This window comes from Peromyscus eremicus, chromosome 1 (genome assembly GCF_949786415.1).
Source record: "Peromyscus eremicus chromosome 1, PerEre_H2_v1, whole genome shotgun sequence".
NCBI classification, from domain to species: domain Eukaryota; kingdom Metazoa; phylum Chordata; class Mammalia; order Rodentia; family Cricetidae; genus Peromyscus; species Peromyscus eremicus.
Window position 1 is genome coordinate 61,524,612 of NC_081416.1, and position 21,384 is coordinate 61,545,995.

At 52.3% G+C, this 21,384-nt stretch overlaps 3 protein-coding genes across 6 annotated transcripts in view; 1 reads left to right on the forward strand and 2 right to left on the reverse strand.

Annotated features, from left to right (window-relative positions):
• Rassf7 (Ras association domain family member 7) lies at nucleotides 1–8,650 on the reverse strand. Its single transcript, XM_059264641.1, is given in 9 exon segments — nucleotides 1–410; nucleotides 498–546; nucleotides 549–579; nucleotides 653–784; nucleotides 957–1,669; nucleotides 1,831–1,961; nucleotides 3,032–3,270; nucleotides 4,033–4,358; nucleotides 4,533–8,650. Coding segments are annotated over 6 exon segments (1,119 nt in total). The 5' UTR covers nucleotides 1,955–1,961; nucleotides 3,032–3,270; nucleotides 4,033–4,358; nucleotides 4,533–8,650; the 3' UTR covers nucleotides 1–340.
• Lmntd2 (lamin tail domain containing 2) lies at nucleotides 2,984–8,829 on the forward strand. Of its 4 annotated transcripts, none has more exons than XM_059264639.1 (14): nucleotides 2,984–3,092; nucleotides 4,548–4,754; nucleotides 4,842–4,994; nucleotides 5,329–5,416; nucleotides 5,537–5,692; nucleotides 6,153–6,224; nucleotides 6,322–6,410; nucleotides 6,752–7,026; nucleotides 7,248–7,338; nucleotides 7,456–7,645; nucleotides 7,727–7,846; nucleotides 7,928–8,124; nucleotides 8,286–8,538; nucleotides 8,615–8,829. In XM_059264639.1, exons 2-14 carry the CDS (start codon nucleotides 4,567–4,569, stop codon nucleotides 8,744–8,746), a joined length of 2,004 nt encoding a protein of 667 aa, XP_059120622.1. In that variant the 5' UTR covers nucleotides 2,984–3,092; nucleotides 4,548–4,566; the 3' UTR covers nucleotides 8,747–8,829. The 4 variants fall into 4 exon arrangements, with proteins under 4 accessions (XP_059120622.1, XP_059120620.1, XP_059120623.1 ...); XM_059264637.1 differs by lacking the exon at nucleotides 2,984–3,092 and adding an exon at nucleotides 4,112–4,184; XM_059264640.1 differs by lacking the exon at nucleotides 2,984–3,092 and adding an exon at nucleotides 4,112–4,184 and having other exon boundaries at nucleotides 7,248–7,317.
• Nucleotides 8,769–21,384, reverse strand: part of Lrrc56 (leucine rich repeat containing 56) — a 19,251-nt gene continuing 6,635 nt past the window's right edge. The window contains exons 6-13 of the mRNA XM_059264642.1: nucleotides 13,235–13,331; nucleotides 12,954–13,154; nucleotides 12,289–12,472; nucleotides 11,672–11,833; nucleotides 11,527–11,591; nucleotides 11,183–11,319; nucleotides 10,850–10,989; nucleotides 8,769–9,422 (exon numbers count right to left, since the gene is read on the reverse strand). Coding sequence (XP_059120625.1) covers nucleotides 9,076–9,422; nucleotides 10,850–10,989; nucleotides 11,183–11,319; nucleotides 11,527–11,591; nucleotides 11,672–11,833; nucleotides 12,289–12,472; nucleotides 12,954–13,154; nucleotides 13,235–13,331 — 1,333 coding nt within the window. The 3' untranslated portion in view covers nucleotides 8,769–9,075. The remainder of the gene's footprint in view (nucleotides 9,423–10,849; nucleotides 10,990–11,182; nucleotides 11,320–11,526; nucleotides 11,592–11,671; nucleotides 11,834–12,288; nucleotides 12,473–12,953; nucleotides 13,155–13,234; nucleotides 13,332–21,384) is intronic.

The window sequence follows — 21,384 nt, forward strand, 5'->3', positions numbered from 1 at the left end:
CACCTTTGAAAGGTAGTTTATTAAGGTTTGTCAGGGCAAGGAAGGCAGCACACATTCTGTGGAGTGAACAGCAGGCACACATACCCACAGGATGAATGCATTGTCCACACTTCTCACTCCTCCGATAAGTAGTGGCCTTTGGGGCCTGGTAAGTTCTGAACTGTGCCCATTGCTTCTTCAGGGGACTTGGGAGACTTGAAGAAGACTAGGACAACATGTCACTAGCACTCCCGCCCCCGAAGCAGAAACCCCGGGACATTATAGTTTTCCCCACTTTAGGGAAAGAATCCTGTGATCATACTCTCCCATTGTCCAGGTGGCTCATTCCAGCTGTGCTGGCTCATCTGTCCTCAGTGTCCTCTACTTGAGCAGGAACTGCTACCTCCAGGAGCTCTGCCTCATGGGGGGAACTGTGAGAAAGACACAGGCTGAATGGGCTGAAACCAGAGCTGGGCCCTTCCTGTGGACTGTGGGTAGGGGTAGGGAGAGAAACATACCCTCGGGACTCAGGCTGGTCACTAGGATATGGCTCTGGGGGACTCCCTGGAGGGGCTCTTCTCTGGCTGGAGGCAGAAGGTCCTGTGGGGAAAGCAGGTCAGTTGAGAACTAGGGTGGCCCCTGGACTATTACCTCTTCCCAGAACTACTCTGACCTGTGTGCCGGGGATGCTTCTGTCCAGCTGGGAAGGAGGTGGTGGCAATGCAGCCCCTGTCTGCTGGATGAACTGTTGCAGGTTGCACTGTCGCAGTTCCCTGTTCAGCTCCTCCAGCTCCTGAGCCTGAGCCTGGGGGCACACGGGACCTTCAGGAACAAGCCCATGACCTTCTTTCCCACATACCGCATGCTCCCTGGTCTTAGATCAAACTCCCAAACTGCCTAGACAGCAGATGGAGTGTTGACGAATTGGCTGTGTAGCAGGCAGGGCATTGACAGGGGTCCAGATCTCCTGGGCTCACCTGCAGAGCATGCTCGGCAGCCTCCAGAGCCCGGCTCACCAGGGCCAAGGTGCCTTGCATCTCCATACTATGGCGCTCCTGGATGGCCAGGTCCTGGCGTAGGCGTTCAGTAGCAGATGCGGTAGCTGAAGGAGGGCCAGGGGCCTCAGCAGCCAGACGAAGCTCTGCCTCCAGGGCACAGGCTTGGGCATCCAGGGCCTCCAGCCGGGCAGCATGCTCGGCAGTAGCTGCACTCAGTGCTTGGAGGCGTGCCTGTCCCTCACGCTCCCTGGCTTGTTCTCTTCGCAGCTCCTGCTCCCAGAAGGCCTCATGGCCCAACTCCTCAGCATTCCTCTGTATCCTGAGTTCTAGGCCCTGCAGGTCTGCAAAGCAGTCTGGCGTGGGTCCTACCAGAGCTGTAGGCTCAGGGATCGAGGGGTTGGGGACCAGCTTGGGACATCCTAGGTTGAAGGTCAGTGCTTTGTGTGGCTCACGGCCTGGTGCTGCCCATGGCTTTGGGGGGAGGCTGGCCCGAACTGGGCATCGTTCCGGGGGTGGACAGTTGTCAGAGGAGGGCCTTCCAGACAAGCTGGGCCCTGTCCGCCTCAGGACAAACTGGACATCACTGGCAAACTGTCCACAGGTGGCCTGGGCTCCTACTGGACACTCCTGTGGCAGCAGCTGCCGTTCCTTCTCCCTAAGACGCTGCACAAGGACAAAGCGGCCTGTCTGGCCTGTGGGGGAAAGACAGGGTCAGTCTATATCACCCCTCTCTATCCACCTGGCTTGAGGAATAGAGCAGTAAAAGGGTGGAGTCAACCCCACCCTCCTCGGGAGGGAAGATAGGGCTGGACTCCAGCCCCACTGGTTTGCTTCTCCGTCCCGGGGAACTCACCTATAGCTTGGGCTAGCGCGATGACCACTTCTTGGCAGGTGGTCTGTTCTGAGACCCCACAGACCACCCGCTGGATGCCATCCACCCACACCTTCAGCTCCATGACCACAAGCTCCAAGACCATCCCTGTCCTGTGGGGAGGACACAGGCCATAAGATCAGGCCAGGCCTGCCTCCATCACAGTCTGGCCTTCCTCTTCTCTTGGTTTGCCACAACTGACTTAGGACTATGGCCCTTCAGCCCTGCCCTCCTATGCCCAGCCCCACCCGCAGGCCACACATTCCTGGAGTGGCAGGGGAACTAGTTTGGCCCTCTTGAGCATTTTGAGGCGTCCCCTTCTGCACCAGCCTCCTCTTGCCCCACCCACCCCACTCCAGGAACAGGGCAAATTATTAACCAGGTCCAAGTTTTCCTGTCCCCCGGTCACCTGGCTCAAGGGCCACTCACTACCCTTTTCACGCAGGCGGCTGTCCCCAGGCACCTAACACCGACCATAAGCAAATACGACGCCGTCCACAGTCATGGGAACGCACCCCCCCCCCCGCCCCCAGGGAAGGAACAGTCTTGGGCCGGGAGGAGCTGAGAGTTACGACCCAGACAGACCTCCATCTCCGAACCGACCCCAGATCTGAGCAGCCCCCCGCCAGTCCCTGGTCCGCCTCTGCAGTCCCTCCCGTCCAGCCAGCACTTTGGGCTCCAGTGGTCCCGCCCCGCTGGGGGCACACAGCCCGCCTCACGGCTGATCCCGGCCGCGCGGGATCCAGACGTCCCCACTCCGCAGCTGGCAGACGCAGGTGCAGCACAGCCACCGCGCGCCCCTTCGCCCAGATCCGCTTCTCCCGGGAAGGAGACGGCTCCCGGGTGCCGCGCCCAGGGCTCAGGAGGCTCGAGAACCCGGCACAGCTCACCTGGGCGCCCGCTGGCCTCCGGGACGTAGGCGCTCCAGCGCCGCCTCAACCTGCTGTCCCAGCGCTGCGGCGCGCCCAACCTTACGGCCTCATTGGCTCGCGGCCCGCACGCCCCGCCCCACGACACCCCATTAGATCGGAGGCGTGTGCATCCCGCCCCATGCCCACTCCCATTGGCGGCCTTCCTCCCACCACGCCCCATTGGCTCGTTACTCTGTCCCGCCCGCAGGCATCCAGGTGTGGGCGGGGCCCTGAGTGGGTAGGGGCAGGACCCGGGCGCCGGGGATGCTCACCGCCGGTGATCAACGCGGAAGCGCGTCGGCAGCTGCGTTCGCTCTGGGCTGGTTAGCCCAGGTGTGTTCCCAGCTCCAGAGCGGACTTCCTCAACAGACTTTCAGTGTGACTGGTCTCCGCCCACCGAGAGGGATCCTGACTGGAGCCCTGCCACTCTGACATGTACCCGAGCGCAACATTCGCCCTTCCTTCACCAGCCCCGTAGGCTAGGCCTCTCCATCCCTGCTTTCTTAGGAATCTCTAGCCGAGAACACCAGTTAGAGAGGACGTGAATGTCTCCCGCCCGCCATCCGAGGGAGGTGGGGTTTAGGGGCCGGCTGACCTGGTGGGCTCTGTAGCCCTGGTGGGGGAGGGGACCGTTCCTGAGGCTGCCTGCGACAAAGACCCTGGGGTCTTTGTTTGAAGCTCCATCCTCTCCCCTCCCCCAGTGGGCCCAGTGCCCTCCAGAGCAGCCCTTCTCTCCCTGAAGTGGGCCCCTGCCTTAACGTCTTCCCTGTGTCTCAAAGGGCTAAATCGAGCCAGTCCAGCCCCACGTCCCAATCACAGAGAGCTGTGGGAGGAGGTACTCGTGCTCTTGTGGCCATAAGGAAGCAAATGTTGGAAGTATGGAGCTGGGGAAGAGACTAGGTAGAAGGAGCCTCTCCTGGGTCTCACTTCTGTTCTGAAGCAGAAGCAGTGTCCCCCAGGGCTCACTAGTGGAACCACCATTGGGAGAGCCCAGAGGTACAGAGATAGACAGAGGAAGATAAGGCTTCCAAGGGTTAGGTAGATGGCTATCAGACACAGGCTCATTTATAGGCTAGAGTTAGCACAGCCACTCCAGTCTCTAACCACCATCCTCAACTGCTCCCTTAATCATCTCAGATCCCATTTACACACTTAACACACACACACACACACACACACACACACATATTCAATTCACTCACAGGACACCATTCCCCAGTACCTGCCTATCACCACTGGCTAGGGATGGGTTCCAGGGCTTAGCTGAGCTTACATATCTAAACCTCACTGGCACAGAATGCACTCATGGCCCTGCGTCTCCCTGGAGGCTCCTGGTAACAAGACACCCTCCCCCCAGGTGCAGAAATCCATGGCAACAGTATAGAACACTTCCCTCTCTAGGCCTTCTGTGGGTTTAGGCCTCAGGTGAGTGTGGGGGTGAGTTTCTGGTTTGGAGCACATGAATAAGGGTTATAGGCAAAAGCTTAGCACCTCTGATCTTAGCTCTAGGCTGAGCTTTAGGGGGACAAAGAGGAGACATCAGGGAATATATGTACATACTTGGGACGTGCTTCCTGGGAGGTGACCTGCTGTCCTAGCCTGAAACATACAGAGGAGGACACTCATATGACCAGCAGTCCTGTGTCCTGTTGGGTAGGCACATGTGTAGATCCCCTCAGAGAGAACTGGCAAATGCTGCCTGGGCCTCTCTGACACCCAAAGAGAGCCCCATGAGTTTCCCACACCTGGGACACAGGGCAGATTCCATCCTACCTCCTTCCTTTCCAGCTCCTGACCAACATCGAGCATGGCCCCTAAGTCTTGCCAGGAGTCTGAAGATGAGCAGGTGTCCCCAGCTCCAGCAGGTGTAAAGCCAGACAGCAGTGACTTAGAGTCCCCAGTTGGCACACCTATGGACACAGTGGCTCCTTCGCGTTCCCAGAGCAGTAAGCCCTACTGCGCATCCATACCAGTAGGCTGCTCTTTCAAGCAGCAGTAAGGAGGCAGGGGATGGGGCAGCCTCCTGGGTTGGGTCAGCCAAAGACCCAGCCCTGATCAAACCACATGGAACTGGAATTACAGGTTAGCCCCTGAAACCCTGGACCCACGTACCCTGAGGCTGTTATGGGAACAGAGAGAACTAGAGATCCAGGCACTTCGGTGGGCTGTCCAGAATAGCCAGAATGCCCGATACTACCACATCCTGCAGGAGGTGGCAGGGATTCCCCCTGAGCGGTCAGTGGCGAAACCCCCAGCCCAACTCAGGTCCTACTCTGCTGTTTCTGTCTGACGCCAACCTCTACCCCGAGCCCTCGACCTGACTGCTGCTATCTGTAGTCTTTGCATGATTTGACTCCCCAACATACTTTTGAATAAGTTACTGTGTTGGAAATGTAACCCTACCCCTGAGCATGTAGACCTCTGCCCAGACCTGTTAGGATTTATTCTGCCCTGGCCTGCAATAATGTGTGCCTTCAGGCTTTGGTGGCTGTGGGGCATCCTTTACTGCTGACCTACTCTCAGGAATCCTGGCCTGATCCAGAAGGGCTGAGATTGCCCCTCCTACCAGGCACTCCAAAAGCCAAGACAAATTCCTGCAGAACCAGGTCCAGAAGCTTACACTGGAGCTGAAAGCCCAGAAGGAACACGCTCAGCTGGTGAGGGCATGGGATCAGGGAACAGGGCAATGCCTCGGCAGGCAGTAGCTACCCACCTAAGGTTGGTCTGAAAGGAGGGGCTGCTGGAGGCCTCTCTCACTGGCAGGCATTCTTGATCAGGAGAAAGAGCAGTTGGAGGAGAAACTTCGCCAGAACCTCCGTACAATGCAGCAGATGGAGGCCGAGCTGCAGACCTTCGAGAAATCATGCCTTCTACAGCTGGCCCGTTCCTCTTGGGTGGGACGCGTGATTCGGTCTCAGACTGGCAGTGTAGAGGTGAGTTTGTGCCCCTGGCCCAATACCTTTCAGACAACCCCACTCCCCCACAACACTCCTTGGGCAGCCAGCATGCTTGAGAAACCTTGTCTTCCTTGGGATGTTTCCACAAGAAGGAATCATATGACCAGCATCCTCCTCATCTAGTTCACATAAAGTGCTGTTAAAGTCAAAAGTGAGAGGCCCTGTTGGGGAAAGGTGTCCTCCCTCAAGTTCCCTGCCAGCTAGTCTGTGGTTCCTTCTTCTTTTTTTTTTAATTATGTATTTTTATTTTTTGTGCATTGGTGTTTTGCCTACATATATGCCTGTGTGAGGGTGCTGGATCCTCTGGAACTGGAGTTGTAGACAATTGTGAGCTTCCATGTGGATGCTGGGAATTGAACCTGGGTCCTCTGGAAGAGCAGCCAGCACTCCGAACCTCTGAGCCATCTCTCCAGCCCCCTGTGTTTCCTTCTTTCAGGTGGTTACTGCAGAGGTTCTAAGAGACCCTACTGACTCCTCTGATTATGTTGAGGTTCCCTCTGGCACGGAGGTGAGCAAGGCTACCACAGGAGGCATTCCATGTGTATGATAAGGTCTCTCAAGCCCTGCAAGGTCGGGGAGGCACATACCTCTTTTTTTCCTGCTAGGGTTTCCGATTGGAGGATGTAGATTGGAACAGCGTTGCCCAACGATATCCCAACCTCTTCTCCAACATGAGTTTCCACTCAGAACAAAAGTAACTGCATTGAACAGGGAGTTCCCAGGGGTCAGGGGAAGGGAAGATTTGGCTTGACAGAAGTGGACCAGTTCCCATTGTATCCTTAAGTGTTCCCAGACAAGTCATGTAACCCTTTCAAGCCTCAGCTCTGATATGTAATATGTGGAATGGGTTCAAGACAAGGGGAGGAGCTCCAAGGTCATCATTCCCTTCATTAATTTACCATAAGCTGGGTCTGACTCTGGAGATCCTGGAACACAAACCAGGGTACCCATTGCCTTGGGGAGGCAAACTGGGGTTGGGGGCATGGGTCCTGGGTTTAGGAGCCAAAGCAGCCAGTGAACATATCATGGTCCCAGGCTGCTCCAGCCCCACCCGTCCTACGATATGGATACCTGGGACTCGGAGTGTGCCATCAAGTCTATGGAGAAGCCTGGAAAAATCCTGGAGTGGAGCGCCTTGCCTTTGGTAGACTCCAGCAGCTCAGGGGGGACCGACTCTGACTCTAACAGCTACCAGATAGTTCGGCATTCTGGAACAAAGAAGGTGTCGGGCCACCCGGCCCAGGGAACAGACTTAGCTGCTTCTGAGCAGATTCAGGAGTGCACTAGGAGCTTCAGTGGACACATGGAAGGTGGAGTTGGGTGCATCTCCCTTTCGCCCTTGAGCAACCTCTCACCTCTGCCCAAAGTCCTACTCAGGTTCTTCAGCCCCCAAGGTCCAGCTGCTTCTGCCCAGGATCTGAACCCTGCTGCTGTTTCCCTGTTATGCAGACCCCTGGTCGGGCCTCCTGGGGAACTGCCCCACTGGACTCTTTATTGTGTTCTCCTTCCCCTAAAGGACTTCTTTTTCTAGATCCCCATAAGAGCGGCTCAGCGTCGTTTAGCAAGACTGTTCTGGAGTCCTGTACAGACCTTCACCACCAGTACGCAAGGCCCCAGTTGAAGTGAGAGCTGCCCAGCCATGAGCACACCAGAAAAAAAATCAGGGAGGACTGCGTGGTGGGTGGGCTTTCTGGGTGGATAGGGCCCCTCTTCCTTACCCAGCATTCCTTTCTGTCCAGCCTACTTGGCTGCTCCTTGAAGATCGCTGCCGTCAGCCACCGAGAGAAGTTCATCCGTATCCTCAACCAGTCTCAGGCAGAGACTGTCGACCTGGGTGGCTTTGTTCTGAAGCAGCTTGTGAGGGACTTCCCTGTGTGCATGTACCGATTCCCGCCTGGTACTCTGCTAGCCCCACAGCACCATATCACGGTGAACCCTTGCTGCCTGCCAGCTCAAATTGTCTTGCCCCAGCCTACACTGTTCCTCACTTACCACCCAGCCTTTTCCTAGGTATGGGGCGAAGGAACCAGCAGGACCAAGAAGCAGCTGCCAGTGTCCTCGGGCCAGGACCCCTTGTACTTCCAATCCAGTCGAGGCTGTGTGACAGTACTAGTCAACCCTCAAGGCCAGGTCAGTGCTGATCCTAGCTAAGGAGCTGAGGAGCCGACCTGACTGGGTTAGAGTTAACCACACACCCTGATGGCCTTTCAGGTCCTCAGTGAGCATCAAGCTGCACCCTGCATGACCCTGGGCTCGAAGATCTTCAAAGACAACACTGACTGGTCCATTGACCGCTTCCCGCTCTCAGAGTCCGAGCCCAATGCTGACCCTGGCGAAGAGCAGCGTCGTCCTCCATCCCCACACAAGGGCAGGGTGCGGGGTGCTGGGGCCGGGCGCAAGAAGCTGGGGTAGGTGCAAGCCCGATTCTGCCTCTCGAAACCCATCCCCTATTTCCCTAGGCGTCGCCTTGGACAGGACTGCTAACTACCCTGGCCCAAACTATCTTGCATTACACCCACCTTTGCCCTGATTGACTAGGATACTCCTCAGGCCCCTCCCACATCTCCAGGCCAGGTATTCGCCAGCAAAGGCTCTCCCGCACCAGCACTAACGGACAGAGGACTTCAGGATCTCTTCGCCCCAACGAGACACGGGATATCTTGCCGCTCCTGAGCATCCGCAAGCTTCTTTACCCTGGGGAAGTTCCTGCACAGCAGGAAGGTGTGAAGACTGAGACATCTGAACTCCTCCCTGCAATCCCAGAGTGTGCCTCAAGAATGTGCCTCGAGGACTCGCTGGGTAGGCAGGAGCGGAAGGTCCAGGTGAGTGTGGTACTGTTGCCCCGGGTTCTCGGGTCTGCCAGTCCACGAAGTTCTTCGGCCCCAATGTTTTCTGCAGGTGTGCCGGAAAAGCGTGGACCTGAGTTGCCCCATGGTGGCCCTGTCAGTACAGAGCACAGCTGAGAGCAGATATGGCTTCCGCTTCCTCTGCTACCCTCCTATCACCGAGGATTTGTCCCGGCGGTTGTAGGGCAGCCAGGCCAGGCAGGCAGTGCCAGCTGCAGAATTTATTGAACCAACCGTTGCTTACAAAGTAAAGCACATTTCTGCACACTTGAGAGTCGAAAATGATTCACTTGGCTTTTACAGAGGGTCTATGATGTCCCAAGAGAAAGGAACTGCCCCACATAGGGAAACCTGCAAATCCACCCAGGATGGCTGTGCCCTTTTGAGGCTAAGGACAAGCAGGCTTAGAACTTGGGTCACATAGGTGAACCAGAGTCCTGGGGCATCCAAAGAGCCCAGCCCCAGTCCCAGCCACTTCAGCCTTGGTCCCATCCAGGCCAAGAGAGGGTTATGCTAAGGGAGAGAATGGGCTGGAGGGATTGGGTTCAGGTGATGGAGGCAGTGGAGGCCTGGAGAGCAAGCTGCTGGACCTAGTGCTGGCTTTGGGTCTGGACATCCCTGGACTCGATGGCTGGGACCTGAGGACACCTCCAGGGCTCTCAGGGCGGTCACTGCAGCCAACCTCTCACCCAGGCCGGACCCCTCACCCAGGCTAGGCCCTAAGCTACCCAGGACTCTAAGCCTACGCCCTCTGAAGGGCAGGTCTGCAGGTCTCCCCGAGGGGCTGCTGCCTGACTCGGGGGGCATTGGGTACTTCGGGGGAGAAGGGATCAGGTGAAAGCCCGATGTCCTGGAAAGTTCTAGAAAGCAAGGAAGAAAACAGCATGTCAGAGGGGACCTGGCCGACAAGGTGGAGGGTACCAGCTGCTGCCCACCCATCATCTTGTAGCCTGGAGATGGTGGCAGGCTATGGACAGTGCAACCACAGGTAGAGAGAGTCTCAGTGGCCTTTGTTGAACCTGTTCCACTAGGCCACATCCCTTTGCTCTGCTTCATCTGCTTCCCAGAGAAAATATGGCTTCAGCCCTGTGGCTATCTCTAGGGTAGTGGTTCTCAACCTGAGGGTCACCATCCCCACAGGGGTCGTGTATCAGACCTCCTGCATATCAGATATTTACATTATGATTCTTAACAGTAGCAAAATTACAGTTATGAAGTAGCAAGGAAAATAATGTTGTGGTTGGGGGTCACCACAACATGAGGAGCTGTATTAAAGGGTCACAGCATCAGGACGGTTGAGAAGCACTGCTCTAAGGCAAACAAAGTGGCTGGGCTCTGGCTCTGGGTCACCTAAGCTCCATCCCTGAGAATGTGTTCATCCCTGAGGGCCTGGTAGCTCCAGGCTAGTTCTTAAGCTTCTGTAATAGTGTGAGGTGGGTGGCTAGGGTCATCCAGTGCCCTCTAGGCCTGACATCTGTAGCAAGAGGGCTACACACCATTCCAGCCAACTCTCTGCTGGTCACCTTCCTACTGTTCTTTAACCTGCACAATTCTTGTCCACTGGAGGACCTGCTGTTGGTCCTGCTTTACTCTCAGGGCCCTCTTCCCGCCCACTGCCTCGAGCATTAGCCAGTCTACAGAGGGGTAAAAGTGTGGTTGTTTGGTCCTTCAGAGACAGTGGTTGGCAACCTTTATACCATCAGCCTTTTTGTCCATGGCCACAGTGTGCCTTTCTAAGGCATTGCTGGGTAAGGGTCTCTCCAGTGAGGCAGCAGTCACTCTGGCTTCCTTGGAAAGGGTTCTAGCTGGCTTCATTCTGCATCCCTATGCCAGCACAGGTCAGTCCTGCCTGGGTTGAAGCCACTGAATGTTCCTAACCTTCTCTGCCTTGGTATCCTGGTGGTTTTGTTGGCCACTTTCCTACCCCTGGATTCCTTCCAGTTTCTCCTGACAACTGGTGTCTGCTTCTGGATCCCTTGGCCACCATGAGGCTCCTAACAGGTGCTTGCCTCTGGACTTGCCCTGTATCCTTTTGTGGAATGCCTCCCTCTCTCATTTAGCCCAGGTGCCCTTGAGGTGTCCTTGGCATGGACGAGAAGCTGGGATGACCATCCATAGGCTGTGAAACTCACCCACCCCTACTCCGCTAAGAAGAGGACTGTCTCATGTAGCCCCTCCCAGAGCCTGGCAAAGGAAGGGGCTGAACTATATTACACTGATCTGAGGTGGGGACATCCATACCCAGGTGGTGGAGGTCAGGTTCCTCTCAGACACTGAGGTAGTGTACCTGAGGTCAGGCGTGGGGGGATTAGGGAAGTCTTTGGTCCAGTCTGGTCTTCCTGTTCTTCAGAAGCCCTCTGTGGGTCCTGAGCTGGAGCCTGAGCAAGCCTTTCCTGCTGGAACTCCAGCTGCCTGTGGAGGAGGGGACTGAGGTGGAGAAGGCAGAGCTGCAACCACGTCTGTCTCAGACCCAGTCCCAAATGGTCATCATCCTGGGATGGATCTCTGTGGCCATCTTGGGGGACCAATGGCTGCTCAGCCAACGCAGCTTCCAGCCCAGCTCCCACCCCCCAAAGACAAGACAAAAGGTGGTAGGGCTGGCAGGGTGAGGGACACCAACCGCAGGCCAGGCTCCCTCCAGGCCCGAAGCCCAGTCATGGCCAGGTCACAGCTTTCTGCAGGGTCAGGCCTTGGGGTGGAGGGGCTGGTGGCCAGATCAGGCCTATGTGGGGGCAGCTGCTCCAGGGGTGCCCATTCCTAGGAAGGGAAAGGGCTGGTATAGGGACCCTGACCCTGGAATGGGAGAGCCAGAGTATGGACATGGCAGTAGTCCTGAACACTGATGTATGGTGGGGGAAGGAATCTAGGTAATGGTCTCCTGTGGGGTTAGGGCAATAGGTGATGGTCCACTTTGGGAAGGAGAGCTATAGTCCTAGTTCACTGTGGAGTGTGGGGAAGGCATACCTGGTACTGGTATCTACGTTCCCGCAGGCCTTTGGTAGGGTTCCCACAGAGAACTTGACCAGCACCTGAAGAAGAGGGTGTGGCTATGCCTGGTTTGGGGTCAAGGTACTGCAGGGTCAGCTCTGGGCCAAATAGGTTCAGTTACCATGGGTGAGGTTGCTGGCATGGTCTTCTGTGGCTGGGTTCTCAGAAAGCAGACCTTCAGGCAAGGGGACCTCAGGGACCAGCAGGGACAGAGCCCATGGCTGGGTCTCAGGCACAGGCAAGGTTGGGTCAAGTTTCCGTAGGGTGGTTCCATGGGAACAATCTGTCCAGGGTCAGATCCAGAGATCACTGGGCTCATGCTAGCCAGCATGTTTCAAACTCAGACCACAGAACACAGCCCTGTCCCTCAACAAGTTGTGTGACCTAGGGGCTGGCCTGTGATGGTTCCTTTTCCTTCCAGAAAGACCCTCAGCCTCAGACCCTCCTCTCCCTCAACGTAGGAAAGGGGAAGCAAGCTGGTGCTGCTAATGGGAATATCCTGACCTGGGGCCAATCTGCATGGTTCTGGGAGATAAGGCTGGGAAAGGGAATGAAATGCAGACACCCATCTCTACAAGGCCTAGGGAACTAGTGGAGGTCTTTTTTCCTGGGGATGAAGGAGGCCTGTCCTCTTGGGGTACTGGTAGAAGCCTGTCTTCCTGGAGGGCTGGAGAAGGTCTCTTCTAGAGTCAGGGGTTAGGGCTTAGTATCGAGGTCCATAGTAAGTGTCTGGCCTACCCAGCCGAGGGAAGAGAATGTCAAGCACGCTGCCTTCCTTGATGGCCTCCTTCACCATCAGCCAGTCCTGGTTCAGCTTGTGGGGAGCAGGCAGGTTGGTGCATGTGGTGGGGACCTCATCTAGGATGTGGAGCTGGGGGATAAGCTTCTTTACCTCTGCCCTATAGTTGTAGTCCTGGGGTGCCTAAAGGGTAGAGGGAGGGGGACAGCAGACCTGGGTCTGGTGGGCCCTGCAGACCAGCTGTTTCCTGGGGCTTCCTCTTCCAGACTGCGATGGTGCAGGACAGAGGAGACAGGGTAGTGATGCTGCCTCATCCTACCGTAGCCTATGGGTACCCTCACCCCCCAAGCCCATAGCCAAGGTTCAGGGATGCCCTCTAGCATGTGGAACTGATTATAGGTCAACATCAAACAGGTATTGAGGTGGACAGTGAGGTTGGAGCATGCATGGCCTTTGTGAGTGCATGTGGATTTACCTGCTGCAAAGGAGCTTACATATGCCTGATATATCCAAACAGTTAGGCTGTTTAGGCGTCCAGTGACAGAAGAGATAGCTCTGTCTCACAGACAACAAGCCAGAAGGTGCATGTGGGCACAGAGGTTCCCATTCTGGGGGGGGGGTGTCCCTTCCAGATATATGCTGCCTGGGTGTTCAGCACCCATACCTTGTTGGAAGGGTCGGGGTCTGGCTTCAAGCACACCAGATTCCCCTCCAATGTGAGCGTGGCCAACCGTGGGCACAGCTGCAGGTACCGCATCTGCCCCAGGTCTTCCACATTGTTGCCCTCAAGGTCCAGCACCTCCAGCTGCTCGAGCAGGCACAGTGGACTCAGGTCTGAGATGTTGTTGTAGGAGACATAAAGTTCCTGAGGACCACATGGGGGAATCTCAGCTGGAGTCTAACTTGATCTCCTCCATTCCTTGACCCCAAGTGCTACAGACTTACCTTCAGTGCCAAGAAGGAGCCAATGCCATCCAAATCACTCAGGCCACAACGAGCCAGCCACAGCACCTGCAGGTGGCCCAGAGAAGTGCCCAGGTCTCTGCAGAAGGCAGGCAGAGTGGTGTGATGGTTAATCTTCAGTGCCAACTTGACTGGCTTTAGAATCACTTAGGAGACACATTTGGAGCATGTGTCTGTGAAGGCATTTCTAGAAAGGTTTAACTGAGGAGGGAAAATCCACCCTGAATGTGGGTGGCATCTCCTCATGGGCAAGGATCCTGAAGAAAATAGAATAGGGAAAAGGAGAAAGCCAGAAGATGGCTGGCACTCCCTTGTCTCTCTTTTCTGATCTGCTTAGGTGTGAGCAAGCTTCCACTCCACAGCTAGGAGCTGCTCCTGCTGTCATGCCTTCCCTGCCATGATGCTGTACCCCCGAAACCGTGAATAAACCTCTCCTCCGTGAAGTGCTTCTGGCCAGTTATTTAGGCACAGCAGCAACAATAAAAAGTAACTACTAGCCGGGCAGCGGTGGCGGTGGCACACGCCTTTAACTATCCCAGCCCTCGGGAGGCAGAGCCAGGCGGATCTCTGTGAGTTTGAGGCCAGCCTGGTCTACAGAGCGAGATCCAGGACAGGCACCAAAACTACACGGAGAAACCCTGTCTCAAACCCCCACCCCCAAAAAAGTTACTATTGTAAGTGATTGGTGCTGTCATGGAGTTGAGGGTTCTGTCTTTAGCCAACAAAAGCCAATGCCAAGCTACCACCCACTCTGGCTGCCCGCGGGTGCAGGGATAGTTGTGACTTTGCTTGTGGTGGTTTCCAGCTTTGGGCTCCAGAGATCCCTATTAACTTCAGTGTTGTGGCATCCTAGGCATGGTTAAAATGTGTCCCTGGAGAGCCCACTCGTCTGTGGGCACAGAGGTCCCTGGAGTGTGGAGGTCCCTTCTCAAACATGTTGACTGGGTGCTCAGCACCCACACCTTGTTGGAAGGGCCAAGCGCCAGCCTGAGGCATACAGATTGACCATGAGGAGCTGCCTTCAACCTGATGCCTTGATCCAGCCCTACGTGCACCCTGTACCTGCTCCCTGTTGGTGTCCGTCCCTGTGTACCCCTGGACCTCTTTTCTCGGCAGTGTGTACAGATACTGTGTTTGAGTACCGGTCCTTGCTCTCTCCCTGCTGTGATGCTCTTCTTGTAGCGCCGCCGAACTGCTCTCTGCCCCCTAGTACAATTGCCATCTGACCTCAGGCTTCATGAACTGGCACTATTTCTCCACGGCCCTAAGTCTTTTTTGGCAAGGACTCATCTACTATGTAGCCTGTCTGGGGCTTATTTACTGCTGTTGCTCTAGGCTGTACATTTTACTTCAGTCTTTGTCCTTCAGCTGCAAAGATTCAGCATTTACCCTATCAGTTGCCTTAAATCACCATTTTTCCTCTTTTCTTTTTAAGATTCTTGTGTGTGTGTGTGTGTGTGTGTGTGTGTGTGTGTGTGTGTGTGTATGTATGTGTGTGTGTGTGTGTGTGTGTGTGTGTATCAGTGTCTGTGATTATACACCACATTTGTGTAGGTGCTCATGGAGGCCAGAAGAAGATATCAGATCCCTTGGGGTTAGAGTAATAGGTGGTGACAAGTCATCTGACATGGGTATTGGGAACTGAATCTAGGTCCTCTGAAGGGCAGGTCATCTCTCCAGCACCACCCCGCCTACTTTTTGAGATGGTCTAACTCTGTAGTCTAGGCTGTCCTGGAACTTGAGGCAGTTTTCCTGTTTCAGCCTCTTAATACAGGTGTGTACCACCATACCAGCAATCTCTGTCTCTCTGTCTCTCTCTGTCTCTCTGTCTCTCTCTCTCTGTCTCTCTCTGTCTCTCTCTCTGTCTCTCTGTCTCTCTCTGTCTCTCTGTCTCTCTCTCTCTCTCTCTCTCTCTCTCTCTCTCTCTCTCTCTCTCTCTCTCTGTGTGTGTGTGTGTGTGTGTACTCATGTATATATGACACCATGGCATTCATGTGGAGGTTACAGGATAACTTGTTGGAACTGGTTCTGTCCTTCCTTTGTGGTCCTTTTAAAATAAGATTTGGGGCTGGAGAGATGGCTCAGAGGTTAAGAGCACCGACTGCTCTTCAAGAGGTCCTGAGTTCAATTCCCAGCACCCACATGGTGGCTCACAACCATCTTTAATGAGATCTGGCAACCTCTTCTGTGTACATAATAAATAAATAAATCTTAAAAAAAAACAAGATTTACTTGTTTATGTGTATGTGTATCTGAGTGTATGCAGTGTGTGAAGGTATCCTGGGAGGCCAGAAGAAGCTTAGCCTTCTACTCTGGAGCTGGAGTTAAAGATGGTTGTGAGCCCTCTAACACGAGTACTGGGGTCCGAATTCAGGTCCTCTGGGAGAGCGGCAAGCGTTCTTCACCGCTCTCTCTCTTTTAAGCTCTGTCACGGACAGTTAGTCTTTTGTAGATCACACTGGTTTCCAGGGGTCTCCGTCACTTTGTCTTGTCCCCGAGGTGTTTCTTGTTCCTTTTCAGAGCTCGCCCACTTCTTTCTTCTCGTCACTGGTAGCTCAGAAGAGTCACATGACTGGACTGAGTGCTGAGGGAGTAAGGCAACTTCCATTTCTTTTGGTGGACCACATAGCCAGCTGAAAATGGATTCTTCTTGTTGTAGAGGAATAAGTATCAGGAAATAATTAGATTTTTCCATACTTTGTAATGACAGGAAAAGTATAAAATTCTTAGAGTTGAGAGCAAAAGGCAAAGCACATGCCCTTTGTAGAGTCTTATAATACACAAAGAATGTCTGAAGTTGTATACGAACTTACAAAAAGTTAGACTAGCCTGGTGTCTTGCTTGGTTAGGGTTTCTATTGCTATGAAGAGACACCATGACCACAGCAACTCTTATAAAGGAGAACATTTAAATGGGGATGGCTTACAGTTCAGAGGTTCAGTCCATTATCATCATGGTGGGGAGCATGGTGGCGTGCAGGCAGACATGGTGCTGGCTACATCTTGATCAGAAGCAAAAGGAAGTGGACTGAGTGTCAACACTAAGCAGAGCTTAAGCAAAGGAGACCTCAAAGCCCACCCCCACAGTGATACCCTTCTTCCAACAAGGCTACACCTACTCCAACAAGGCCACACCTCCTAACAGTGTCATTCCCTATAGGCTTATGGGGGCCAATTACATTCAAACTACCACACCTGCTGTAGTGGTATACCTGTATTGAAGTTCAGGAAGCTGAAGGAAACAACATCATGACCTCAGTTCAAGGCTAGCTTAGGCAACCTAGTGAGACCCCCATCACTTAGAACAAGCTAGATGTGGTGGCTCATGCCTTTAATCTCAGCACTGAGGAGTCAGATACAGGTGGATCTCTGGGTTCAAGGACAGCCTGGTCTACAAATCAAGTTCCAAGACAGCCAGGGTTACACAGAGAAACACTGTCTCAAAAAGCCCTGCTCCACCAACCCCCCCCCCCCCGCCCAAAAAAAGCCAGGCACTGTGGCTCACATCTGTATTCTCAGCACTTGAGAAGTAGAAGCAGAGACAGGAAGATGAAGAGTTCAAGACCAGGGGCTGGAGAGATGGCTCAGTGGTTAAGAGCACTGGCTATTCTTCAGTGGATGGGAGTTCAATTCTCAGCAACCACATGGCAACTCCTGACCATAACTCCAGCCCTAGGGAATCTGACGCCTTCTTCTGGACTCTGAGGGTATCAGGCATACACATGGTGCGTTGACACACATGCAGGCAAAATACCTATCCACAAAGTAAATAAATAATAAGTAAAATAATAAAAGAGGAACTCTAGGCCAGCCTTGGCTATCCAGTGAGTTTTAGGTCAGCCTGGGTTACTTGAGACTCTGTCTGAAAAACAGAAAAAAGCTGGAGGATTAGAACAACTGTGGCAAGCACTCAGCTCCAGGAGAAAGAAGAGTAACAAAAGCCAAGAAGGAAAAAGGAGGCCAAGACAAGGATGAACCTGTTACAGTCAGAGAAGGACAACAGTCCAGGGGTGATTTTCTAACTGGCAAGACTGACGAAGAGCCAGAGATAGATAGATAGATAGATAGATAGATAGATAGATAGATAGATAGATAGATAGATAGATAGACAGACGGACAGACAGATAGATAGATTACAAATAGAATGCATCTGAAAAGAGAAACAAGGTGGCCATAGCAGCAATGTAAGATGATAAAAGACCAGTATGAAGGAAGCAGGCACCAACAGCTTTAAGCCTTAACAAGAGTGACACTTAACAGAAACAGAAAACTTGGCTCATGGCATGGGAGGTGGCTAAGTGACTAAAAGCTTGATGTGCAAGAATGAGGAATGGCAGCATACACACATAATCTAAGCACTGGGAGGCAAGAGGCAGGAAGCAGGCTGCTCCCAGGGGTTCACTGGCCACCTTAGCTAGTTGGAACAGCAAGCTCTAGGTTTAATAAGAGACCCATTCTCAAAAAATAATGTGAAGAGAGGAAGCCATTCAAAATGTTGACCTCTGGCCTCCACGTGTGTATCCATGGGCAAGGGCACTAGTATATGCATGTGCACAAACACAGACACTCCACCCCATCATTACCACCATCACCACCACCAACAACCTGATTTGAAAGTAGGACTCTCCTGGTTTGAGTCAAGTTGAAAAGTATGTTATGAAACTGGTGATGCCGGGCAATGGTGGCACAGGCCTTTAATCCCAGCACTCGGGAGGCAGAGGCAAGAGGATCATCATGAGTTTAAGTATAGCCTAGGCTACACAGAATTCTAGGCTAGCCTGAGGTAGCACAGGTCTATGATCCCAATACCTGGGAGGTTTAGATAGGTGCAGGAGGATGAAAATTGGAGGCCAGGGCTTGAGAGAGTGCTCAGATGTTAAGAGCACTAGCTGTTCTTCCAGAGGACCTGGGTTCCAGCACCCACACGGCACTCACAACTGTCTGTAACTCTAGTTTCATGGGATTCAAAGACCTCTTCTGCTCTATTCAGGTACCAGGCATACACCTGATACACAGACATACATACAGGTGAACACCCATCCACATAAAAAATTATGAAAACATAAAAAATATGATCCACACTGGCGGCGGTGGTGACACACGCCTTTAATCGGGAGGCAGAGGCAGGCGGATCTCTGGTCTAAGAACAAGCCCCAGGACTGACAAGGCCCCACAGAGAAACCCTGTCTTGAAAAACCAAAAACCCAAAAATAACCAAAAACCCACCATGATCACCAACAAAAAAACTCATTAAGGGAGAACACAGCATTAATAAGACTAAAGGGAAAAGTTCAGTTATATCATCCTTGAGAGAGACATTGGACACATGCCAGTCAAAAGCAGGAATAAGATAAGGATGGCTGCTATCACTGTTGCTGTTTAAAAAGGTTCTGGCTACCAGGTCCTGACAAGTACTATAAAGCAAGAAAAAGAATCGCATAAAGGTTGGCAACGAGGAGGCAAGACTGTTATATCTGCTTTACACACACACACACACACACACACACACACACACACACACACACACAGAGCATATATCTGTTATAATGTGCTGATGGTGCAATGTGTGTGTGTGAGAGAGAACTGTGAAGAATTCAGATACACAAAGACACGAAGGATAACTACTAGTGTTTCTGCTCTCTCTCTCTCTCTCTCTCTCTCTCTCTCTCTCTCTCTCTCTCTCTCTCCCTCTCTCTCCTCTCCTCTCCCCTCCCTTCTCCTCTCTCTTCTCTCCTCTCCTCCTCCTCTTCCTCCTTTCTCTCTCTCTCTCTCTCTCTCTCTCTCTCTCTCTCTCTCTCTCTCTCCCCCTCCTCTCCTCCTCCTTCTCCCCTCCCTCTCTCTCTAACACAAGGAGTAGGCAGGCAGAGTCTCATGTATCCCAGGCTGGCCTCAAATTCCATATGTAGCTGAGGATGAACTCTCACATTCTGGGATTATAGGCATGCATCACAATGCTTGGTTTATACAATGCTGAGGATCTAACCAGAGCTCTGTCCACACTAGGAAAGTACTCTATTGACTGAACTATATCCTCAGCCCAATTTCTGCCAGTTAAAAGCTTTTCTATTCGTTCCTTTCCTCCCTCTCTCCCATCCTTCCTTTCAAGTTTTTGAGATAGGGTGTCATTCTGCAGACCAGGCTGGGCCAGAACTCACTCTGTAGCCAAGTCTGGCCACAAACTCATGGCAATACCCCTTCCTTGGCTTCCAAAGTGTTGAGATACAGTTGTGAACCACCACACCTGGCAGCATAGTATTTCTTCACATTTTCAATAATTACCCAAAAAGAAAAAACAACAATGAAAAACCAGAAACAAGATAGCATTTACAACCACAGCCACTGTGCAGTGTCAAGCAGTCTAGTGTCGCCTGGTCCTGAGGCAGGGGTTGGTGGGGGAGCTGATTGGTCCTTCACAACTGTAACTCCCATCTCCTAGATAATAGTTGGTGGATGAGACTGTGACAGGTACAGTTCTTACAAGGGGTATGGAAAAGGGTTCTGGGCACATCACCTATACTTTCCAGGGGAAACAGTGCCCGCTGTAGATAAAGTGCCCCCCTTTGCCTTCCTTTGTTATAGTGGCCCCAGAAAAATGGCTATACTGTCCTAGCCACCTGTATTGAAGGCTGTAGTAATGGCCCCATGATAGCACAGGCAAAGTCACAAAGGGTCATATTTCACCTACAGGCTCCCTGGGCCTTTGCTGTGAGTCTGACTACTGAACTAACCCACCCTAGGGCTTCTGGTCACCACAGCAAGCAGGTCATAGCGATGTCTTCTCACTGAGGTGTTCCTGGGTTTTGCTCTAGGGTAGCAGCATGAAATAATTTCTCTAATTTAAGCTGATATGAAGTAAGCTGATGTAGTCTGTTTGTGAGCATGCTAACTGGCACACTATAGACAGCAAAGTCTAAAACTCCATTTAAATACATAAAATACACTGATGGAAAGAGGCCATATGCATGGATGTATTTAACCTAACAAGTATATGCCCATAACTAATACATAAATCTTTTTAAATTCCAGTTTTAAAATCACAGATTAGTATGCATGAGTGTATGAGGCCCACTGGCCTGACTGACTTATAAAATCCAAGTGCAAGGATAAGTAAAGCCCAAGAGAGTCAAGGTCAGTCTGGAGTAAGGACAACAGAGGAAAGTGTAGCACAGACCGAAGTGATACAGATAACACAGCACTGAGGCAAGAGACCAGCTAATGATCCAGAGTTCCTAACATAGGTGCATGGTCTTTGCAAATGACGGACCAGACAAATAGTTCAGTGGGAATGACATTGCTTTGCAGACAATAAGAAGACAGGTATGATCCAGAATTGGTTGGACTGGAACTACTCAAAACAAAGGGCCTTGCATAGGTGGTCACCTCTAGGCTGAAAGGATATACTGAGAAGTCTTGCAAAGCTGAAAATGCACCAGGATATAAAAGATAATTCCTGGTAATCAACAAGAGAAGAGGATACATCCTTAAATTAGCACATGGCACAGGAATGATGAGCAATGAAGGTGTATGAAATGGATGCATCCAAATATGTTTTAACAGTTTCTAAATTGTCTGTGGAGTATCATCAGAACATGTAGGTAGGTGGAGTTTCACACACAGTGGTACTGAGAAAAAGGTGCTTGCCCCAGGCTTGCCAGCATGAAGCCATTTGGTGGCAGTTCCAGCCCATGTATTTAGAACATCTGTGTGCATGTTGGCAGTTATTTTCAGGGGCTAAATTATCTCAGCTTTGGGTGAAATGATAGATACTACATTAAAATTATTTCCCATCTCTTGTAACACTGCCTGAGATTTTAATATTTAATGCTCATCTTTGCAGTCATCTACATTTACAACAGCAGTTTATGGGATGCTGTTATTCAATCAGTTTCCTGTTACAAATATTTATTCATTTTCAATCATTACCAGGTGGTAACTACCAACTAGCCTAGTTGCAGGATTAGATAACTGAAAGAACTCAAAATTTCACTTTGTTTTTCCTTGCTGTGACCAAACTGATCAGGGTGTTTTCGAAACATTTGCAATCTGACTATATTTCCTTTAGAATTATTTTGTTTTATTACAAGTACTATCTTATGCTTGTTTTTTTGTTTTGTTTTGTTTTATTTTGTTTTG

What these genes read in the sequence shown, in the direction of transcription:
- Lmntd2 (XM_059264639.1), top strand. Translation starts at nt 4,567, where the DNA reads ATGGCCCCTAAGTCTTGCCAGGAGTCTGAAGATGAGCAGGTGTCCCCA. An exon ending in CTCAGACTGGCAGTGTAGAG is followed by an intron (nt 5,693 to 6,152) that starts GTGAGTTTGTGC and finishes TCCTTCTTTCAG; the next exon opens with GTGGTTACTGCAGAGGTTCT. An exon ending in TAGTCAACCCTCAAGGCCAG is followed by an intron (nt 7,847 to 7,927) that starts GTCAGTGCTGAT and finishes ATGGCCTTTCAG; the next exon opens with GTCCTCAGTGAGCATCAAGC.